This window comes from Triturus cristatus, chromosome 3_1 (genome assembly GCF_964204655.1).
Source record: "Triturus cristatus chromosome 3_1, aTriCri1.1, whole genome shotgun sequence".
NCBI lineage: Eukaryota > Metazoa > Chordata > Amphibia > Caudata > Salamandridae > Triturus > Triturus cristatus.
In genome coordinates, this window is record NC_140583.1 from 1,024,053,229 (window position 1) to 1,024,076,880 (window position 23,652).

A 23,652-nucleotide genomic window follows, 5' to 3' on the forward strand; every position below is an offset into this window, starting at 1 on the left:
CCAAACATAGAAAAGGAAGCTATTACATAATCAAGTATAGAGACAGGTGTTACATTTGACTCGTAGCTTGCTGTTATATCATTTTCCACTTTACCATCACAAATTAGAAAATCATTTTTTCCCAGAAATCCCAACATACGCCCTCTCGTATATAATCTATTTGATGTAGGGAAGGGTGAATTTGCAATTTTTAAAGATTCTATTTTATCAATATCCTCAGACTCTTCAATTCCGTGGTTAGAGACCTTGGCATTCAGGTCCCCAACTATAAGTACCAGGGCTTTTTACCTAATACAGTTATCCGTGTCACATTGGAGAGCACGTTTTTGTTTTTTACTACTATAGTATTTTTGAGCCTAGATGAAAATAGGCATTCCTTAGTGAAAAGTTATGGGCAGCAGAGGAAGGAGACAGAAACCCTGGAAATCAAATTTACTTTGAGTGAGAAACAAGAGTAGTGCCATATATGCTTAGTATTCAGGAGAATCTAAATGCCCTCACTTCCATGGCCTCTACCTGGAGAAGTAGCAGGCAAATTAATAGCGAAATCCTTATTCAGAATAATGCCAGAGGAAGTTAAGTTTCCTGAATACAGATTATATCAGCCTTATAGCTACCACGTCAAGTTAGTTTTTGTTGTCATTGAGTTGCCAGCCATGTTCCAATAGATTACACTAAAGCATGTGTTAGGGTTGAGAACCAAACCTGCAGGATTGGGCTGGCTATAATTTAATGATTTAGCCAGCCACTGCCAGGTCCAAGGCTCCTCTGCTGTTGTTGCCACAGAGAACTCCTCTGCAGTGGAAACAAATACTGAGCTCCCAGTAGGGACTACAAATTATTAGGGTATTCTGTACCTTTGAGAAGGAAACCTCTTATTTTAACACTGAGGTTAAAACTTTCCAATGGGCTCACCCTGATTAGTAACAGATTTATTTTTCCCAGTGCAGTTCTTACACAAGAGCTGCAGTACCACATCAATGCCCCAACTCAAAAGTAATTACAATGCACCATGACAAGGTTAGTTATAACCTCCGATTGAAATTTCACCCTTGTACTCAATCCCGTATGGGAGTGGAAAATATAATCTGACTGGATGTCACTACTTTTTAGTGATAGCAGCATGTCGATCTCAGCAAATGAGTTTAGCAGAAAGATCTATTTACTGCCCAGCCACTCTAATCTATGGCATAAAATCTAAAGCAGAGAAGGAATTCATCAAAGAGTCATTACAATTTCTTGAGACAGTATTTCAAGGGTTGGTTTTCAAATGAAGAAGGTTTTTTGAGCTGGATACACAAGTGGGTTTATAAGGGTTAAACAAAGTTGCACAATGATTCAGTTCTCCTAAAATGGCTTACCTCCTTGCTCCCAGTTCCTCCTCAACTTCTTTAGAGTTAGTGGGGGTAAATTCCAGTAGTTGGATAGATGTCTGAAGGTGGAGCCTTTTGACGGTTGACTCTGGTTGAGAGGGGAGCTATTAAAGGTTATGGACCCACAGGATCCTGCTACCTTTGGCTATTCCTGTGTCCTCACTAGTTAGGATAACAGCAAAATGCATTTTCCTGGGACTGTTTTATTTGATTCGCCAACTTTTCATGCTCCTTTTCCAGAATCGAGACTTTCTAATCTTTGTTGTAGCTGGTATAAGCTTTCCGGTTGGTTCTAAAGTACTACTGCAAGTTTCTCCACTGGGCTCATCTTTTGTGGGTTCAGGCAGCTTTTTCTTCTGAAAGATGGAATACACTGGAGTTGGTATGAGCGATTCACTGTGATGGCTACCTACACACTGGCTCTTTGAACGGAGATATTAATGAAAAGAAGCTGTTGTCGATCTTATTTTTCACTCTGTTTATTCTCTTTAACACCATTGCATCCTGTGAGCATGATACAGCAGTTTGTGTACCGACGTGAGCAGACATAGATTTACTGATGGAAGGAGAAGACCTACTAGGAGTCTGAATAGAACTTTGCTCACTAGTGGAGGTACTTTTACAGTAAGTAGAGACAATCTTTACTACTTTTCTACCATATTGAGTTAATTTATCCTGCCAGTTGTGGTCTTGATTTTCTTTGGTGATAGGCACTGAAGAGTTGAGGACAGCGTCACGAGCATAGGGTCAGAGTTTATCATAGATTTCTCCAGTAGTGATAGAATTGAGTTAAGGATCCTCTCCAGGCACTGATGGGATTCAGAAACCTGAACATTATCTCCAAGTAGGTTACTAGGGCTTGACCAGCCAAGTCTAAATCAGGACACTTTTCCAGCAATGAGACAGAAGATAGACAGGAAGTACAACAGAAAAGAGTAAGCATGATTTAATCAGCTTAGACACACCTTTCATTGAAGAGACTGGTGACAGATTTGCTGTAGGGTGTTCCACCTACCTCTGTCCCGGTTACCACAAGATGATTTAAGTTTATGTCAGAGAAGGAGAAATCATTATATAATTGAAATCCCCATCAAGGTGTCCCTTTTTCCTTAGCTTCAATTGAAGGGCTACGCACAATGATAGCCTGTACCTCCAATGGCTGAGATGCTTCAACTATTCTGATGCTCACAGGATGCAGAGATGTGGCAGATTATGTCACTACATTCTCTGGCAAATTATTTTTACATTCGAATTTGTCATTTTGCAGACTGGATCCCCGGACACAAGATTTTTCTGGTGGGGAGCCAACCAATGTATCTGCTTTAACAGAGTAAGATAATATGGGTACCAAACCCTTTACTGACTAGAGTGATAAGTGACAGATATCAGAAAACAGTTGGACTACGTCGCCCGCGACACAAGCAGCCCCGACCTATCGCCGGCCGCATCTGTGCCCCAGGGGAGCTCTGTGTTCCTAGGGCACCTCCTGCTTCTGTACCTCTTCTAAACTGTAGCAGGAACACTGGCATTCCCGCGTGTGCTAAGGAGCAGGTTGGCAATGTCAAAGAAAAATAGAAAACAAAATGAGACAGAGGCCCCCCTGGTCTGAAGCCACATTGATTTCTAAACTGACCACTTCCGCGCATTGGTGAGCTTAAACTGTCATGCCTAGTATGCCTCCCTATGCGACCCCTTGGACATAGGCCTTTCCTTTACACAGTGCCATCAAAACTTGCCTCTGGGGAAGCGGGCTCAAAGGATGCAGTCCTGGCTCAGCTCCTCAATGCCAACAGATCACCAGTCCTCTAGTTATCCAGTGAGGGGCAGACCTCTAGAGTTGGAGGCCAACCTGCAGCCCGACTACCTTGTTAACACCACGGCCACTGACAAAGGCCACCAGCACTATAGGGCTCTGTACGGCAAGCAGAGGAGTGTCTGGCAATTACAGCCCTAAGCTCCCCCACTATGCCGCGCCCTCAGTTGCTACTGACCTCCGAGCCCGTCACCTGCACTGACTCAGTTGCAGCACCCCGGCAACCGAGTGAGTGTCCTCCATCTCCGCCTCTTCAGCTCCCTGTCTCTGCTTCAGCTGCGGCTTGAGTTCTTCCTCTTCCTCTTATTCACTCTACACATTTGCTTAGAAAACCTATTATAATGCGTTGCCCCTCAATGAAGCAGACACTTGCCGTAAAAATCTAGTGCACAGTGTAACACCCCTTGATAAACCCTGGTGACACATTTATGCTCGGATTGACTTTAACCCCTTCTGTGCCACGCCCTTTCCCCCTCCTGTGCCGGGCGTTACATTAGTGGGTGGGGTTCATGACGAGATAGTCTCGTCATGGGCACAGCGCGACCATGCTCCATGACGAGACTATCTCGTTATGGGCACTGAAGAGGTTAAACATTAAATGAGATGCTCGTCAGATAAACATGCTGGCTAAGAAGCTGTGGTGATAGCTGTGGGACTCCTTATCCACCTTATGAGCTGCCCATATAATCTGGTGATACATCTGATCAGAAGCAGCAGTGATACATTGTCACACTTCTCATTCGTCCCAGATATTGGCGCCAAAGATGCAGTGAAACACTTATTCGCCCTCCATTTACGGTAGAATTGGCTCATAAGATACATTGTTTCAGTCATCATTGTTCACAGAACTCCATTGTACACTACCAAGAAGAAGTGATACATTGTCACACTTGTCATTCACCTCAGGCACCTGCTCAGAAGATGCTCTGTGGCACTGCCTGGTAGATACTGTTCATTCGGAGACTAAGGACCTGTTCCACAAAGCTATCTGTGCGCTTAGGAGTGACTCAGGTGAGAAATGAGTAGCATTTACAAGGACAAAATCTTGTGGATGTTACCCTTGTTCGTTACAGTTCTAGCAATGTTGCAGAAGCTTAAGTGTGAGGTAAACTACCCACAATGTGGGCTGTGGGCAGTGGTTAATGTGCAAAGAAATAAGTGCTGGGGCTCTCGTCAGGAGGCAGCTTGCACCAGCCCATTTCTCCTGTTAGCGCTGCCTAAAACAGAATCAACTACTAACCATGAAAGTGGGGAGAGGATGCGGCATAATGGCCGAAGCTGCAGAATTCCGAGCTGGGGAAACAGGTTCGAGTCTCGGGTGGGGTCAACATCCTGTGATTCTGGGCTTAATCTCCCCATAAAAGAATGTGTCCTTAACTGGTGCTCATGAAAAGCACCAGTGTCCATGATTAAGTGCTGGTGCTGAGCATCTGAAACCACTGGCTCAAATTAAGCACTGACATTTCAGGGCGCAGCCACTGGGAAAAATAGGCAAAAACCCACAACCTATAGAGTATGTGGGTGTTCAAGACCTCTTCAAAAACAGTCACAGCAGAATACGGTCAGAAATGTAGCCCAGTCAAAGGCAGAAGTAAATCTGCCGTCACTGTGGGAAAGTGGATGGAGCACAGCCAGAAAATAGTAGGGTTTCTACACTAGAAAAGTAAAGCAATTTATACTCACAGAAACATGAAATCAACAAAGTTAATATGGCAAATGCGACATTATAATTTAGCAAGTAGGAATGTAGACTTGCTGATGAGGTCTGGCCTACAGACAGCTTTGAGCTCTGTTGTGTAAAGACCTCTTGTGGGCGGCACCAAAAACTTACACTGGGCTTAGAGTCAGCCTCCTGCTTACGATTGGTTGGCTTTCTTGTCACTCTCATTTGCTTGCTCCTTATTCAGTGGGTATCATTCCTTTTCTTGTGTTTGTCTCTTCCTTGAAGCATAGCTTCTTCATCATTCTTTTTATTGGCTGGCTTGTGTCTTCCCACTACTCACATTCGAGGAACTGAATTTAAGAAGTCAATAAAAGTGAATATGCTTTCTTGTTTTGCATCAAATCCTGCTTTGCCACTTCAAATGCACTCCCTACTCTCTTATGCTCCGTGTTGCTCCCTCCTCCCCCACCCCTAGCTCATTCATAATTTTCGGTACCCAGGCTTTTTTTTCCCTTTTTTTCTCCCAACCCTCCCCACCTCTAGCTCCTTACATGCTCCTTGCTCGATTTCTTTCCTCCAACCCAACTGTGTTGACTTCTCCCCCTCCAAACCTCCTCACCCTCCAAAAGATCCTCCACGCTTCCCGTCCCGAAATGAAATATTTGTGTACACTATTTAGGAGATCCCTGAAGCTGACATTTGCTGCCAGGCCAGTCTGTTACCCCAAAACCTACTTTTGTGCAAGTATTTCTTTTCATTTATTGCTCTAAGTAGAGTCCACCATTTTGAAACATTAGAAAAAACTTTTTTATAAAATGGCACTTGCCTCAATCATTATGCTTGATGGTGATGCTTGCATACATAACTTTTCAGGCATCTACACACATATGGAAAGATGCAGCCGCCAGGAGCATCATGATATGTATATATGTATAAATGCATTCGCATCATCATGATTTTTTTAGCTGATGCTTCACAGCATGTGCAATAAAGCATTGGCAAATCCTACATGTCAAATAGGTGAGACCTGTTGGCTTTGTCAATGATTCTTTTCCATACGTACTTTAATTTATACAGGTGATTACTTCTCAGAATATTTACCAGCTTAAAAAACTGAAGTCTTCTATAAGTATTCTTAAAAATATTTTAATTCCTGGAAAATGGAAATTCTTGGATAACCTATTATTAAACCTACTGATGGAAATATCCAACTTTCTTTTAGAATTTTAGTGATTTAGGCGAATAAATTAGATACTCGTTTCAAACTGTGCCTATCCTCAAGATGCTGTGATCATAACATGTAAACAAAAAACGCTATAAGAGAACTTCTCTGGCAACAATTTAACATAACTTTAAAAGCAGAACAACGGAAACAAATCTTATAGCAAGTACTTAAACATTTTACAGTGAACAGGCTGTATATAATATATAAGCAAACGCAATAAGATGATGGATGGAGCACTGAAACATTTCAGACACTCACCCCAAGTCAGTGGCATAACAAAGGCCCCTGCTGCCCTTGCGGTGCGGGGGTCCAGAGCTGCAGGGGGCCCACTTAGTACAGTACCCTGGGGTGACATCTCCTGACTGAGTCCAGAGGGAGGCCCTGCATGTAGTTTGCAGGGCAGACCTCAAGTTTTGTTACGCTAGTGCCCCTAGTCACTATTAGATCTGGGTTGAATTCATCATGGTTCATTTGTACACTTTGCCACCTTAGATCAGACCCAGCCATATGCAAATCAGTCTTGACCCTGGATTCAAGCTAGCCTGGCTGATGAGGCTTGTTACCCCGAAAACAGTTTCAACACAAAAGTAATGGCACCCAGTAGCAAACATTTGTCTTCAATCCGGAATGGGTGGAGGCAGAACGCTTCGTCAGAAACCTCCAACACTTATATTATTATATAGTATCAGCCCATCCAGTGTGCTACAAAAATTAAAAACTGTATAAGTCAACAAGGACAGAGGAAAATAGGAAAGTGTGAAGTCAGTCCACAAATTAATTAACTTTACACACACCCTCAGACATAAACAAAGAGGTGAAAAAATGTGTAAAGAAAGAGAAAGTACCTCACGTGCGCACCACCAGAGGAGCTACTGGTTGGTTCTCACCAGCTTGCCCACGTCTGTTTCATCATTGGTGACTTTCTCTTCAGAAAAGTGTGAAGTGTCCAGTGAGAAAAAACGTAACACAAAATAGTGTAGTGTAAAAACAACGACACAAAACTGTGCAGACAAAGACAGTGGTGAGGAGGGGTTATAGACTCTCAAATATTTGTTTATTCTGGTTAGGAGTCTATCCCGCTGTAAAATTACACGGTAAGCGAGTAGCGCAGGAGACGCGGGGAGGTCGCTGTCTATATGTCAATGGATATAGGTGTGACTTGGTTTGCAGAGTGTGTGTTGTTTTTTGAGCATGTCATGATCCGTAGAAATGCCCTTAAGTGAGTTTGAGGGGTAAAACGAATATCGAGTGACTAATTCCGTCCCCAGCAGTTGTGGGTGAACCGCCATCAGGGTGCGTGAACTTGTTTGGTGAAGCACACGTGTGAGTTTCTAGGAGCCACTAATGAAAGCACCTTTTACACGTACTGGATACATTGACATGTAACCCAAGCTCTATGCATACTGGCCGGGCCATGATTAAGATCAGGAGTGGTCGGGCATTGACTGACGTAGGCTAGAGGGGTTAGTTAGGTGTCCCCGCTGCAACATTCCCAACAACTAAATTTTGGATCTTTATGCAGCTGGATTCGTCTTTCACACGGTGATGTGTGACGAGATGGTTACTACGGACTACGTCCTGTTAGGTGTATATAATTAATATACTTTTTTCACAGACGCAGGCAGTAGCAACGGTTGTGCTTTGCAGAGCAGGAAGGCGATAATAAAGACGCCATAACGCCCCTGCGACTGGTTGGTGGCTGGTATGTGGGCCCATAGCTCCAACTAGGTAACGGATCTGAGTTAGTAAAACTAACTGTCTTTGAGATGCACTGTGAATATGTCTCCCGACGAACTAATCACGCTGTATGTTTTCTCTTTGTGTGTGTCAGTCCTTTTTTAAGGTGTGTGTCCAGAGAAGGGGACCCTTGATCCCTTCTTGCCCTGATGAATTTGCCTTAAAATAATTGGCAATGAAACATGTTGGCCGTCATAATTAAGGTATGCAACATGCTGTGTTTTTAAACAGCGGGATAGACTCCTAACCAGAATAAACAAATATTTGAGAGTCTATAACCCCTCCTCACCACTGTCTTTGTCTGCACAGTTTTGTGTCGTTGTTTTTACACTACACTATTTTGTGTTACGTTTTTTCTCACTGGACACTTCACACTTTTCTGAAGAGAAAGTCACCAATGATGAAACAGACGTGGGCAAGCTGGTGAGAACCAACCAGTAGCTCCTCTGGTGGTGCGCACTTGAGGTACTTTCTCTTTCTTTACACATTTTTTCACCTCTTTGTTTATGTCTGAGGGTGTGTGTAAAGTTAATTAATTTGTGGACTGACTTCACACTTTCCTATTTTCCTCTGTCCTTGTTGACTTATACAGTTTTTAATTTTTGTAGCACACTGGATGGGCTGATACTATATAATAATATAAGTGTTGGAGGTTTCTGACGAAGCGTTCTGCCTCCACCCATTCCGGATTGAAGACAAATGTTTGCTACTGGGTGCCATTACTTTTGTGTTGAAACTATAGTTGATTGGAGGGTGTACTGGCACGTCTTCCCTCTCTAGCTCCTCTTGTTTGATTGAACCCCGAAAACAGTCCCAGGATGTTTGTTTCCAGTCCAGGGAGGACCCAGCTTGACAGTTCAGGCTAGATTGTTCCCATGAGAAGCAGGGTCAAGACTGATTTGCATATGGCTGAATCCAAACTGGGGTTGTAAAGTGAGCAAAAGAACAATGGATTTAACCCAGATCTCTTGAATGGGGGTGAATGTTCGATTAATTCAGCATTCCGTCCATCATTTGTTGCTGCAGTATATAATATATAGTCATTTTTTCATAAAAGAGAGGCTAAAACAATCATGATATTTGTAATAATAATAATAATGAAAATATAGTGTAAACATTCATCAAGAGAGTAAAAAGGGTGTTAGTGCTCATATCCAAATCTGTGAAAGTGGAATGCCTTGTGACTTGACTTGCTTCACTCCTCACTGTCAGGAACCATCACTCATCACAATGACATTGTCATCCTTTTTAATCCCCAGCCTCTCCTTGGTCTCAATGGAAGCGTTCATACTCACATGACAGTGTCACTCCACGATTTCAATACTCTTCTCCATTGTGCATTGATCTACTTTCCCACATCCCACTTCCAAAGGTTCTAGGTTGAGTTCTTGCAGCCAGAAGATATACACCTTGTTCGAGTCATATTAGCACATTCTCTCTGCCATCTTCCACCAGCTCTTGGTCGGATTAGTAGGCAGTGGTGGCATCAACCCCCTGCTTTAGCAGCTATAATGGGGTGGGGGTCTTGATGGGTTTCTTCTATCTGCAGCTACAGAGACAAAGACTCATAATTAATGTGAAAGGGTGGGAGAGTGAGTGTGTGAGTGAGTGAGTGAGTGAGTGAGTGAGTGAGTGAGTGAGTGAGTGAGTGAGTGAGTGAGTGAGTGGCAGATTGGATAGATAGATGCATGGATGTATGAGTGAGTGAAAAATTGATTTAAGGATGGATGAGTGAAACGGAGGAGGATGGATGGATGAGTCAAAGGGTGAATGATGGATGAGTCAAAGGGTGGATGGGTGGTTGATGAGAGAAAGGATGAATGAGTGAGTGAAAGGATGAATGGTTTGTGAAAGGGTGGATGGATGGATAGAGTGAAAGGCTGGATGGGTGGACAGAGTGAAAAGCTGGATGGGTGAGCGATAGGGTGGATTGATGGATGGATGTGTGGAAGGATAAATGTAAGAATGAATGAGTGAAGGAATAAATGGATGAGTGAAAGGGAGGGTAGCTGGGTGGCAGGATGAAAAGGTAGATGGATGGATGAGTGCACAGGTGAATGGATGGACAGATGAATGAAAGGGTGTATGATGAATGAGTGAAAGGATGGATGGAAGAGTGAAATGATGGATGGATGAGTGAAAGGGAGTCACATGGATGGAGTGAAAGGGAGGATGGATGGAGTGAAAGGGTGAATGGATGAGCAAAAGGACGGGTGGGTTGATAATTGAAAGGATTTATGAATGAATGGATGGATGAAAGGGGGAGGGACAAGTGAAAGGATGAATGTCTGAGGGAATGGACGGATGGATGGGTGGGTGGATATGGATAGGCAGACAGGTGGACAGACTGTTGGATGAAATGGTGACAGACTAAATGATGGATGAAAGGGTGACAGATTGAATGATGGATGAAAGATTGAATGGATGACAGAATGTAAAGTTGATATGGTGGATATCAGGGGTGAATGGAAGGAATAAAGGATTAATTAATAGATGTTTGGATGGAAGAGACAAGCAAACTATTCTGGTGAGGGTTGCAATGACTTACTTTGCTTGCTTGGTGCCATGAGAGCTTTGGTCCAAAGTGGGGAGTATTTTAATTTTTGGGCTACTCCCTTGGTAGTAGTTGTGCTTTCAGGATCAAAAGTTAAATATTTGCATCTCTTTCCCAGCAACCACCTTGTGCAAAACCTGAGGGATTGTTGTGGGGGCTGGCCCGAACTCCCTTCCCCATTCTCGCTTCCATGAGTCAGGGAAGAAGTATTATTCATGTAGTCTAACATGTTGAGAGTCTGAAATCTTCATGGCACTTATGAGGTCCTTCTGGAACAACTCATCAAGCTTCTTGTGGTCATTTTGTTGCACTTTTCAATTTGCCCATGCACTTTGAACAGTTGAAAAAGGAATTGGAATGGCTTTCAAATCCGAACTGTTGTTGATGCCAAGATCCTTGTGGTGTTTCATTGTGAGGCATCCTTCACTACTGCTGGTGGCCAGTGCAGCCTCAATCAATTCAGTGAATGGTGCTCTGGGAAGCACTGGCCCTCATCATCCCTGCAACATGCTAGTGTGTGTGGGGTGATAGGTTGCCCCTAAGACCCTTAATGCGCTGGCATGTGTGTCATTTCTCACCTCAGCCCTCCGGGTGACAGTCTTGGTGAAGGTCTAGTAATAACACTCCGACACACCACGGATATTGGCTCAAAAAGTATGATGTTACTAAGTGATACCCAGCTGCACCACTCACTCCTTTGGCAGTGAATGGGATGCTGTGGCATATACAGTGAGATTCCCAAGTCATCTTAACAAGTCTGTGCAGCAGGCATGTCTGTGACCAATTCTCCCTCACTCAACATCAGTCTCAACAGAAGTCACCTCAGGCACGTATTTGGAAGCCATCTGTTTCACCCCTTTAACTCCATCTGCTTCTCTTTAGATATCGTCTCTTAGGCATCCCTTAGCCCCTCCCCCCAAAAATGTTAGATTTTGACAGAGTCTCAAGTGTTCGCTCTGGCTACCTCTGTTTCTGTTAAGTATGCCCTATGATTCCCATAGACGCCTTAATCCCCCCCTCACATTTTCTCGGGTACAGACTTCTTTAGATTTTCACAGAATCCTCCATATGGCAAAGGGGATTACTACAAGTGTGGCAGTCCATGGACCACCAGACTTGCAGGGGCATGGCAGTGGTGGTCTTTTGACCACTCAATTTGGACCAAGGTGGTCGGGCCTCCCTGGGACCACCGCAACCACCAGGGATCAGAGATCCCTGGTGGAGGCTCAGAGGTCTTGAGGCGGCAGAATGCTTGTCGGGGCTGCTGCGGTGACATCAAGATCTACCTGAAGATCAAGAATTCAAACGTGTATATCAACCCACCAGGTCAAACTTAACCCTCCTAAAACAGAATTAATGATAACCACACTGGAAACAAAGCCTTCCTCCCTGTTAACGAGTGGATAAAATCTTTCTCTGCCATGGTTTACAAACTGGCCATTGAAGAGAATGAAAGTCTCTGTGCTTTACCCTCCAAAGTGGACTTAACCTTCACAGGCAATCTTTGCCTAGGCCAAGAGAGCTCAATTCTTACTAAGGCTTCTCAGTTCATCCAAGGGCATGATGGGATTTAAACTAGGCAGCTCAGGCACTGTTCTTTCCAAACTACACTTAGTGAACTTGTTTCTCTCCAAACTTTCAAAAACTCGTCCCACCTCCTCAGAGCAGTTGTACATCTGAAAGCTTGTTTCGTTACAGGGCACATGAAATTTGACCACATCTCACCCTTCCTGCTAACACCTAAATGGCTCCCTATTGAAGCTTGAGTTCAATTTAAAACTGCATCTCGCACAAAGGCCTCCATGACGTGTCTGGTGTCTAGCTGACTGGAAAACTGAAAATCTCTGGTGATCAATGGAGTTCGAGAAATGCAGATTCTCCTCCCTTGGAGCCTCCAGCATTCAAGCCAGAACATTATTTAAGCCAATCCGTTTATGGAGGCGCTACAAGGCTTTGGAACTCCCTACACATGCCTCTCCGTCACGCCACTTTTAAAAGGGAACTTAAAATCCTTCTTTTGAAAGGCACCCTAGACCGCCCTGCTAACTTTCCCAGGCCCATGCATGATGTGTAGATCCAGTGCATGTATTTTTTTTAAGTCTCTGTTGTATTTTAGTTTTGTTTACTCCATTATAAAACAGGATGACAAGTCCGAGAATACAAAGAAAAGAACACGGGCTTGACTAGTACATCACGCATGGATCTCGGACACTTGACAGCTACATCTAACGTTATAAAGTCCCTCCCTCGTACGTAAAGATAATTGGGCTAAGTTTTAACACTTTTTAGTTGTTTTTCTGAAATGTATGCTCTTGAAAAATTGCTACAGTCCGTCCTCTCGTAAATGCCGCTGGGTCATGCTTTCACTATATAAAAACACAAATAAACTTGAAGCGGTTATCTGCCGAGTCTCCAATACAGATCAGGTCCGTTTATTGTGGGATCTGCAGTTCTGAGTTTGTGACATGAGACTACAAGTCCAGGTCAAACATGAAGGTGGGAAACCTGAACGCTTTCAGCCTTCCCTCCGTTGCCGTCTGCTCGGAGGCTATTTTCCTTCATTCACCTCTTTTCTCCGGCACTATTAACAACCTCCCAGTTCGTAGCTTCTTCCTTACGTCACTAGCAGTCCAAGTGAGGGAGCGCCGGGCAGGTGGGCTTCCCTACGCGTATGTCCTCCCACTCCCTACTAAGCACCTCCCCATCGCTGCAGTGTTGAGAGACGACCAGCCACCCAAGCTCCGCCTCCTGCAATCTCAGAAACGCTCCTGCTAAAAGACCCCGCCCCCTGCCTTCGAATTATCCATCTCAGGCGAAAGGCCACGCCCCTCTCACCTGATTATCTTTCCGTCCAAGGCATCCCCGCCCTCCCATCGCCCCTCATCTGCGCTCTACCTGATTTGTGATAGGGAATGGGCGTATCCCTTCGCAGGTAGCTCCGCCTCTTTATCTCATATGCCGTCCGTCAAGACTGGCTCCGCCCACTGCCGTCACAGTGTACACAGAGGGGCGTGCCTTGCTGCGCCTCGGTTACCTCCCCTCCTCCCGTCAGGCCCGCCCCCTCATGCATCATTCACTGCCCCTCTGACCCGGCCCCGCCCCCTCCTCGCTCATCCCGCTCCCTCGCATCTCATTACCCGCCGCTGGCTGGCTCCTTCCCCGCCGCCCTCAGTCTGCCGCTGGAGTCCGACATGGCGACACCGACGCCGCGCTCTGCCTCCCGCCTGCTGCTGCTGTGCTGCGCCGCCGTGCTCTCTCAAGGTAATGGGCGCCCTGGGTTGGGAGAGGGTCTCCAGTGCCGTGGACAGGTGGAGAAGCTGCAGGAGGACGAGCCCCGTGGAGAGGAATCACACGGGCATAGCGGACGGAGATCCCGCTCTCCTGGAGAGGAGGTGGGAGCCCAATCCCCACAGGCTCCGTCCCGGAGCATCTTGCTGCAGGAACAGTTTGCTTCTGTAGGGGGACAGAGCCGGTGCAGCTGTGATGATGCATGCTCTGCTGGATGCCCCCACCCCATGCCTGCAGCGCATACTTGTTCGAGTGCCTGCTGTGTGCTCAACGCGCCTTATGCTCTGGTGCCTGTGCGAGGAGCTCTCTGCCTGCTGTGATATGTGCTGTCTTGTTTGTTTACACGGTGTGCCCGATGCCCTCCTGTCTCCAATTCTGCGTCTATACCCGCCTGAGGCTTCACGTACCTACTTTTTTGGGCGCCCATTTTGCCTCCTGTGCTGAGTGTTATAACTGCCGGGTGCTGTTCGTGCCCACTGTGCTTGCTGTCTCGCATTCCTTGCTAGGACCCGGTGTGCCCGGTAGCGTCGTGACAGTTATAGTTGCTCCCTGCGCCCGTAGAAGTGATGCCTCCAGTAAGCTTGTATTACTCACCCTCCCACTCACTGTTGGGTGTCTCCACATGCTTGCCGTGGCGGGTACCCTCCCTGTGCCTTGGGGGGGGGGGGGTAGTACCCATTTCAAAGTCTTTTTATGCTGAGTGCCATCTTGCTGCACGAGAGCTCAGCTTTCCCTATGTATCTTGTGCCCCCCCCCCCCTCCGTGCTGTACTGCGAGCCCCATGCTGCACTGTATGATTCCCTCTTCCCAGTGGCTGAACGCACAGTGATGGGGCCCTCCCACTGAATGTGGTGAGGCCCCAGGCCATCCATATCTGATATCTATTGGCCTTTGACTAACGGGGGTGGGGGGGCTCTGCATGACTGGGCCCCTGGCCTGCCTCACACCCCTGCCTTTGCTGGAATTGCCTCCAGTGCTGAGCGACTCCCCAGGATCGCTGCTTTCCTCTTTGCCCCGCTGTCTGGCGTGGGTTCCTTGACCCCACTCTCCCTGCTTTGCAGAATACCAACGGGTTCCTGCACGGCTGCTCTCCCAGTCCACGGTGATCCACCCACTTAAAAAATAGAGATACGTTGGGTGTCTCACTCCCCTCCATTAGTGGTGCTGGGTGCCCACTTAAATATTGATAAACCTGTTGACCCCCCCACGCCGAAGGGCTCGTGCAGTGTCCCGTCTTCAACAATACTGATTGTGTACAAGCTCATGAGAACTACTTATGTGCAACCCACTGGGGGCTGTCACTAGTGTGCCCGGTGACCGCCCCCCTCTTTATAGTACTACTAATGTGCTGGGCCCTTACACCCCCCCCCCCCCCCCCCAAACTACTGATGTACGCGGTGGTGCAAACATCCCAACCCTCAGTCATTGGTGTGCTGGTTTCCTCTTTTTCTAAAAATTTCGATGAATAGGGTACACTCCCTTGTTTCCATGACCCTTTCGCGTTACTACCTCCGTGACGTCATTGTGAGTGCTGTCTCCTTATGAGATGCTCTTTCCTTCAGGCTGCAAGCGGATGCCCACGACCATCCCCTTCTCAGTAGATGGGGGGGGGGGGCTGTAGGAGGGGCCCGATTCTGTTTAATTAAACTTTTCCTGGGTGGGCGGTATTTCTGTTTTTGGCCTGGTACACGTATTAACCCATCACGTGTCAGTGTTGACGCCAGTAGCCAATCTGGCAGTGCTTTTTAATGTGTATTTTTGGGGAGGGGGATGAGTTGGTTTTACTGTCTTTACTCGAGTGTACCCATTGCTCTATAGGTGGTCCGGGCAGGCTATCCTCCCGGAGTGCGGTTGTTACACAGGCCGTTGTGAAGCACACTGCAGCTTTTAACTCTTCGTGGTGCACATGTTATGTCACATTCGTCAGTGTGGTTGTATGCTCTTCCTGAGATCGCCACCCAGTGATGTTTGGGGGGTGGTGCGCGCCTCGGTGATGGGCCGTATTTCTCTCCTGTCATTGGAGTCGCGAGAGACCAGTCTCGTAAGGGCTCTCCTCCCCCCACACCCCCTGGTCCTCGCAGATGGTCTGACCCCAGCCACCTCCCCGGCCTTGTTTTGTTAGCCTGCCACCACTGTGTGTGTGTCGTGGGGGACTCTGACGTGTATTCATTAATCCTGCTCCAGCCTCGCGACGCTCCTAAATGCAGGGGGGGGGGGGGACACACAAATCCGTCAACTAACGGGGCGCTGCTTTTTTCTCCGTTGCTAAGATTCATGATTCAACTTGGGTAAACGTGATGGGGCTCTCCGAGAGACATTCCGTTTCGTGTTACTGCGTGGTTTGCCTGGGAGTGGACATCATTGACTACTGGTGGGGGGGGGGGGGGGTGTATCGTCGGACTGGAGATCCAAGTACAGCATGTAGAATTGGGCCAGGTTGGCGGGGGTCGATTCAAAACCTCCCATAAAATAAATTTGGACCAGTGGTGTAACATGCGTGTAAGCAAGGAACCACCCACCCCGACCACAGGCTGGGTTGGTCGTAAAATGAATCAAGAAATCCGGCTTCAACAGGCGACAGGGCCACGATGCCACTGCACCTGCTACACCATTGCTTGCTACTTCTCCGTCGAGAACCTCCGTGTGGGGGGTGTACAGGTCTGTTGCTGGGAATGGATGCGTCCGCGGAGTGAACCCTGGCTTTTGACTATGTTGCAGGACTGGGGGTGCATGTTTCAACTATCTGTGGTCTTGAGCAGTGACTGCTGTTTTAACATCTCTCCGTGTTTGGTTCTGCTGGGGAAACCGGGGTACCAGTTGTGTGTGTATGCTGAGGTTAGATTGCAGTCCATTGCTGAGCAACCCCCCCGCCCCCCCCCAAAAAAATCACTACTGTCAGCCAAGCGGAATACACCTGTCACGTGTGCCTGTTACGAGCAGAGACTGCTGGGTGATTGGTTAATTCGATGCAGTTTGTTAAACCTCCTTTCTTCCGATAACACTTTTATGTATTAACGTTTACACGGCATCCATCCATCAATTATTTCACTTCCGCCCAGGCTGCCCTTCACTAATCTTGTATAGCTCCCCCTCTTCTTGTACCCTTCTGTCTGACTGGGCTCCTCGGTGTTAAGTTCGTCCGGACAGGGCCCCTTCTCTAGCAACCTCCGCCCTCTCTATCGTTCATACTCCCCAGCGGCGTAACGCAAAATGACGGGGTGTCTCCCACATCACTCATCTCACATATTTATTGACATTCGGCTGAAGGGGGGTTGGCTTCCACCGCAGAGGCTTGGCTACGTCCCTGATGCTCCCATCCGCGACTCATCCTTCGGACTCTGCCCTCTCTCCGCAGGCTTGCCTCCTCTCTCCGCCTGTAATCTCAGTGCTGAACTTTCTCTCCCCAGGCTCTCGGCTGCCCTCCTGTCATTATCCACTTATTCTCGGTGCTCAGCTCTCGGCCCCCAAGTGCCACCTCCCTTCCAGCCACCGTTCATGGGCAAGTTACGGCTGAGCCCTCTCCCCCCAGGCTCCACGCTGTCCTCCGATGCGCCTGAAAGCTTGCTCCGCCTCCAGATGCACCAGCTGATCTCCCGCGCCCCCAGGGCACCAGCTGCGCTCTTGTATTCCCCGAGACTGTCTCCGCCCTCCGACCACATCTCTCACCGGGCAGCATCCTGTAAATCTGTATATTGACTGTCATCGTGGCTCCTCCCGAGCACCCGGCCCCCGAGCCTTACTCTGTACATCACGTTTCGCAAGGTTGGTCGGGCTCTCTACCCACGCCCTCCCCTCTGTTCATGAACCATTCATAGATTATGCTCACCTTGGGGTGGGGGTGTCCACCCTCCCACCATTCTTTGCTGCCCCCTCTGCAATCTTTGAGCTGCGCGTTCTGACTATTTTACGCCGTTATTCATAGGCTCGTGGTCCAGCAGCGCAACACGACTGAGACTCCAGGCAGACCTTAGCGGTGGTTGCGGGTCTGCTTAGCCCTTCTTTCTCATGTCTGTGCCATAAGGCAAGAATTTCCTCAACGCTGTACACAGCCCCGAGTAAATTCAGAATCCTACATTTAATGGTACTCGATGCGCCGACTTCGGAAGGATGGGATGCTGGTTAGGCCATGCCAGGAATCGAGCTCTTGAAGTGTAGGTCACAGTAGATATTGGCGCATTGCAAGTGGGAGAAACATGAGTTAACTGAATGCCCCACCTTCTACCTGTGATTCACACTGTGAGGAGTGTGTGTGTGTGAGGGTGCAACGTTTTTGCCACACGTGACGTTCCCCATTCGTTTGGGGAGACGTGTGGAGGGGGGTTGTTTAGTGGCTCTTCCATGTCCGGCTACACCTAAGTCACCCGGCGCCTCCAGGTGGGCTCAGAAGCCCAGACCTGCCGTAGTGCGGTTGGTTGTGTTTCCGTAGCACAGGACCGCGGCGGCAAGCGGCTGTGAGCGAGGCTCAGTTCTCGGGTGCTGTGCCCAGCTCCTCCGTAGCCCCACCCAGGAGAGAACGGCGCGAGATCGGCAGACGAACAAGGCTGGCCCTTCTCGGCCGCCTTAATTAGCGCCATTCATTATTTAATTTAATTGTGTGTCCCTGTTTATTCTGCTGTGACCACGGCATGCGAGCCACCGTCCACGGTCAGTCCATTTACATCGAAGTCTGACTCCGGGATCGCTTACTGGAACTTGCAGTGTTCAGCGAGATTTGTTCATTAATTCTCCCCCCGCCCCCCACAACACGCAGTGGTGGGCAACACAACAGTAGCGAAATAAATGAGCAAGCATTAGTAAAGCCAATCGTTCTGGCTTTTGTAAAGCAAACATCTTTTCGTCAGCGTTAGTAATAAGCAAATAGAAGGATCCTCGAAGTCACCTTCCTTCGAGGTTCCCGGCACAAATACGGAATGGGCAGTGCATGGAATCTCCGCCCGCGTGAAAAGGTGTAGTGCGTGATTTGCACCTTGCAGGCACAGCACGAGAAGCGGCGACAAGGGCGCCCCTCACACAGCACATGCGCAGCAGAGCAGGCTGCGCTTTGATTTGAATGCCTCGCCTTTTTATCGGACGTAATCAGCGTTAAGTTTAGCCAGCGGTGCCAGCAAAGACGACGCGGCAGGAAAGTGAGTGCCCGCGTGCAGTTTTGGAAACAGCCGCCCAAGCTTCCTTCTCACAGAACAGACACGCAGTCACGGGGCGGCTCTTGTACGAAGGACCACGTGAGCAACCACCAGGTGCAGGCACCGCGGAGGTCAGCTCGGGTCAGGGGGCATCTACACAATCTCCTCACTACACAAGGGCTGATCCCTACTCTTACATAACAGAGATGGAAATCCTAAACTAAGAAAAAGGATATGGAAAATGTATTTAAGATATAAGTAAAATAGCTGTGACAAAATCTAATTGCAAAATCCAAAAAGTTTTTGATTGCCCTCACCCACTATATAGTGCCATGCCACACCCACTATATAGTTCCATGCCTAATCATTGGGTCGCTGACACAACCTAGTATTTCTATTATGAGGAATCTCTTTTGCAGAAACATTTTTTTTTAATTGTGTAAGAGGGTGACTGTACAGTTTGTTATTGCCCCCCACCTCCACAGGGTTAAAAAATTAAGATTGGTTATATAGGAGGACTTGTATCTCAATTACCCCCTCTGCTGTAACATGTTTCAGCCACTTATTACTAATGGGTCACTGGCCTTCCGTAGGATACTGATCCCTAGTCCTAAGTTTTTTTTCACTTGAATTGCAAGAACTATATGTAGCTTTACTTGCCTTTCGTAGACACACTTGTAATGTGTACCAGTCTCATTATAGCCTCGCCAAACTCTGGGCCAGAGGGGGGACACCGCCCTAAAGTCAAACTTGCGTCCAGTCTCATCGGGAGCCACTCTGTGCCCTCTGACGATCAACACATCTACACAATACCAGAAGGTGGGGCCCTGATCCCTCTACTCTCTCCTGAGGATAGATGGGTACAGGAAATTCAACTGTTGTGATGCACTTACAAGTCTGGTGGCAGTCTACACTGGATCACACCGCAGAAGTTGCTGTGTGGCGGAGTCAAGACAGATCAGCCCTCCTCACCGACTACTGATCCAGCTCATGAAGGTTGCAAGGCGCTGTCTGGTTGCACAGCTGGGCTTGCCACATTATTCTAGGCTGTGACAAACTGTTTTGAGTCCTGGACTTTTGTGTGATGGCCTGATGCATTCTGGATCTTGTAGTCGTACTTGGATTCCTTTTAACTAATTAGACTAATACCCCTGAAATCTCTGATTTATGAGTTGGGTTCGGGTTTGGAGACCGTGTCTGTAATGACCTGGAGTTAGCTGGTTGCTGTAAACTCTTGTCTAGATTGAACAGATGCAAAAAGGACAACTGATGGACCAAATGCTGAAACAATGTCAAACATTCACCCCAGTACAGAGATCTGGGCCCAAGTCTGTCGTGCTTTTGCTCACCATGCCATTCCAGTTTAAACCCAGCCATGTGCAAATTAGTCTTGGCCCAGTGGGAAAAGTCCAGCCTGACCTGACAGGCCAGGACCTCACTGGGACTGGTTTTGGGGTATCGCCCCTCATCAGCCAGGCTTGCTCGACTCCAATGGCATGGAGAGCATGGAACCCGTGTCTGGGCATACCCGTCCAACTAGGGGGTGACACATGCTAAAAGGTCTGAACTGGGTTGGCATGGTGAGCAAAAGAACATTGGATTTAACTCAGATCTCTAGACTGGGGATAGATGTTTGATTTGTTCTGCCTTCCGTCCATCATTTGTGTTTTTTTTGAAGAGTGGACAGGTAGCAGCCCGTAAAGATTCATCATTTCTTTGTCAACGCCACTGGAGCGCACCCACTAAAAAGCAGGAGGCGCAGCAGTTAAATACTGTCAAGGGCCTGCTCACTCTGTGTGGCCTTGCAAGACTTTGGTGTCCACGGGTGGAATGAGACGTGGGTGTACTCCTCTGTGTAACACCAGAGTCTTTAGCACATCACCAGCGAGCTCAGCTACAGGGAGCTTGCTGCCACATGAGTGGTCTCTTAGGGTGGCATGCTTCATTGTCATTGGAATAGAGGATGGACTAAGATGGGACTGCCTTTACAGCAGTTGTGTGGAAAGTCGCAATAAGTCTCAGCCATTTTGAAATGGGGAAGCAGGAATTGCAGTGAGGATCAGTATGGCCGCAACAAATGAGCAGTTCAAATCCATGCAGAGCAAAGGAGCCACTCTTATGGCAAAGCAAGGGCACTCAATGAGTCCAGCTACTTCCTGTTATGTAATGCATTTCTTGAAAGATGCCACTTTAATAGGCTGATTTGAGTTGTGCTAAAGCTTCATTACTCCAAAAGATAAATGAGTCAGGTCTATAGATTATAGTATTTTTGTGAACCTGATGTCCACTGAGGCATGGAAGTCTCACTTGCAACTAAGCCTTACTGTAGACTTGCCCTGTTTTTAAATGCATATTACTCAACTGGCATTATGCAACAGGAGAGGAACAAATTATGCAGCAGGGTTGAATTAACTATGCATCACGCAAAAGCAAATAATGCGGTTCATCTACTGTTTCATTATTTTGTTACTTTCACACATGTAAACGATGGGCACATATTTTGCCTCCTTGCCGGCTTAGTACCCAAGTAAATCAATCAGCAACTGAAAGGTGACCAGTCAATCTTTGCAAAAGCACATTCCAGTACATAGCAGCATGCCACTACATTTTTAGTAACTTTAGATCCACTAGGAAACCATCTTTTGTTGTTGTTTGAAATAAATGTAAATTATGCAGCAAATGGTGAATTGTATGTCCAGTACAGCAAATCTATCATCAAGCTGAAAACATGGTGGCCACAGAATCTCATGATTTCAGTGGCCTGATACACACCTGTTGTAAGTCTGCTCCATTGACCATACCTGCCGCTGCCTGCTACTTGGACCTCTCTGTGAGCAGCTAGTCTGTGGAGGTGTCTCTGTGTAACATAAACTCAGTGTAATTAACTGACTCAAGTAGACAGATGGCGGTGATTGCCTAAGCGGAGTCAAGACCCGTTGTAGGCAGCTGCTACGTGGAGTTAGACCCAGTGTAAGGTGTATTACATGGTAACTGTCTGCAAGAGCGTTAATGGTATTAATACTCTGGCACACGTGGTCTTTACGTGGAGAGGGTGTGCATGGATATACACCCCGGTTTCATTTTCTTCCTCACACTGGGGGAGTGAGGGTTTCACGTTGTTTACAGACGCAGTGCGAGCTGCTTGTACATAGTGGAGAGGTGGTCTATACACTGTTTCGACCCTGGTGTGAAGCTGTGAATGCGGAGCCGCTTCCTTGTATCAGTGCACGTTGCGCGTTCTTTGGTCGAACATTGTCACTGCACATCCACGTATTCTGCTTTACTGGTTGCCATGGCAGCAGCTCGTTTTTTTCACTCTCAGGCAGTGGTTATTCATCATGAGTTACGTTAACATAATGCATATTTTTTTTTCCCCTTAGTCGTCCTAGCTTTTTGGCGTTTCCTTTTCACAACTGTGTTCTTATGTAGTTTTTTCTTTTGTCATCATCCTACGTGAATGTTTCCTCTGTATGAGCATTTATTTCACATCAGTAATCGCCTGGTATGTTTAATAGACTATATTATACTGCAGTAGTTGAGGGAAGACTTTCCTGAAAATCTGCTAAGAAGGAACCAATTGAACTCCAAAACATACGGGGGACATCAACAGGCCATGGATGCTGTCCTGGTGGTCCGCATCCAGTTTACACCACCCAATGGTGGTCTAAACTGGAGTCAGAACCACCACAGAGCACTGGTTCAACCAAGGCTCAGCTCTGATTGTTCTTTTGGGTCCCATCATGTTCTGGGGTGACCTTGGTTGAGGGTGCCACTTGGTAGTGGCTTCGGTTCCATTTTGGGCTCTACAGGCCTCCATTTGTGACATCTTAGTTGTGGATTCTGCATAATTCGTGTTCTAAGTTTAGTTTCCGTTCAGGCATTACTCTTATCGATGTCCACTCAAGGTTTTGGTTCTGGCATTCCGAGACTATGCTACCTTCTTTGATCTAAGTTTGGCGCCTTAGATGTAGTTCAGACGTGGCTCGCGCTATGACTCCAACTCAATGATTCCTCTGATTCAAGGTGTAATTTCTAGACTGACTTCCCCTGGTATGAGCTTCTTTTTTTGCATTCTGTTCCGACGTATACAAGTTGTGGTCTCTGCTTGGATTTGATTAAAGGTGACCTCTTGTTTTGCTCTCTCCCAGATCGTGGCATGTTTTCGCCTTTGGCTCCCGAGATGGATACTGGCCGGGCCTCAATTTCTGACTTACCCAAGGCGTGGTTCTCCCTTGCTTCTGGTTTCAGGATTGGGTTAGAACTCGGCCTCAAGTTTTATTGTGGCCAAGACTTTGCTTCCATTTTGGCTTGTGCGCATACTTCTGCATTTACTTACATACGGATTCTGTTTTTAGACTAGTCTCGGGTTTGAATTTGTCATAGCTCCCCCATGTCTCGAGTTCTGGTTTGGGTTCTGCCTTTTTTGGTATGACAAGCTTAAAGCATCGGGGGAACTCCATATAGGGTTCTTGCCTTGCGTTCCGACACAGGGTGGCTTTAGTTTCTGCTTGCCTCTTGATTGGGATCCAGTGGCTTTCTTCAGGCCCACCCATTGTCTAAATTGGTCCATGTTCCTTCCAACATGTCTTAGTGTGCATGCATGTTATTTGGACTCGGTATGGGTAACATACCCATCCCCTCGCTTGTGCTGTGTTACCTTTTGACACTACTTTATGAGAGGCAAAAAAAGTCGAACAGAAAGTAAACCTGACTCTTAAAGCCCTATTGGCTATCTTCAGTTCTTATGCTCTGGCTCTCTGCAGCACAGGGCATGCTTTAAGGAACTGTGGATGGCATAAGGTTTTGCAACTCTTCATTGACAATGCCCGTAGCTTAATTAGTGGTATTTGCTAATGAGAGAACTCGGGCCCTATTC

General features: G+C 47.2%; 1 protein-coding gene across 9 annotated transcripts in view; it reads left to right on the plus strand.

Moving 5' to 3' along the window:
• The first annotated feature begins 13,487 nt into the window (after positions 1-13,487).
• The window catches only part of CADM1 (cell adhesion molecule 1), a 641,657-nt gene continuing 631,492 nt past the window's right edge, over positions 13,488-23,652 (plus strand). For 4 of the 9 annotated variants that reach the window (XM_085645724.1, XM_085645725.1, XM_085645727.1 and 1 more), the window contains exon 1: positions 13,489-13,626. In XM_085645724.1, the coding sequence (XP_085501850.1) occupies positions 13,557-13,626 (70 nt within the window). In that variant the 5' untranslated portion in view covers positions 13,489-13,556. Of the gene's footprint in view, positions 13,627-23,652 lie in introns of all 9 variants that reach the window. The other 5 variants (XM_085645726.1, XM_085645729.1, XM_085645730.1 and 2 more) reach the window with 2 other exon arrangements.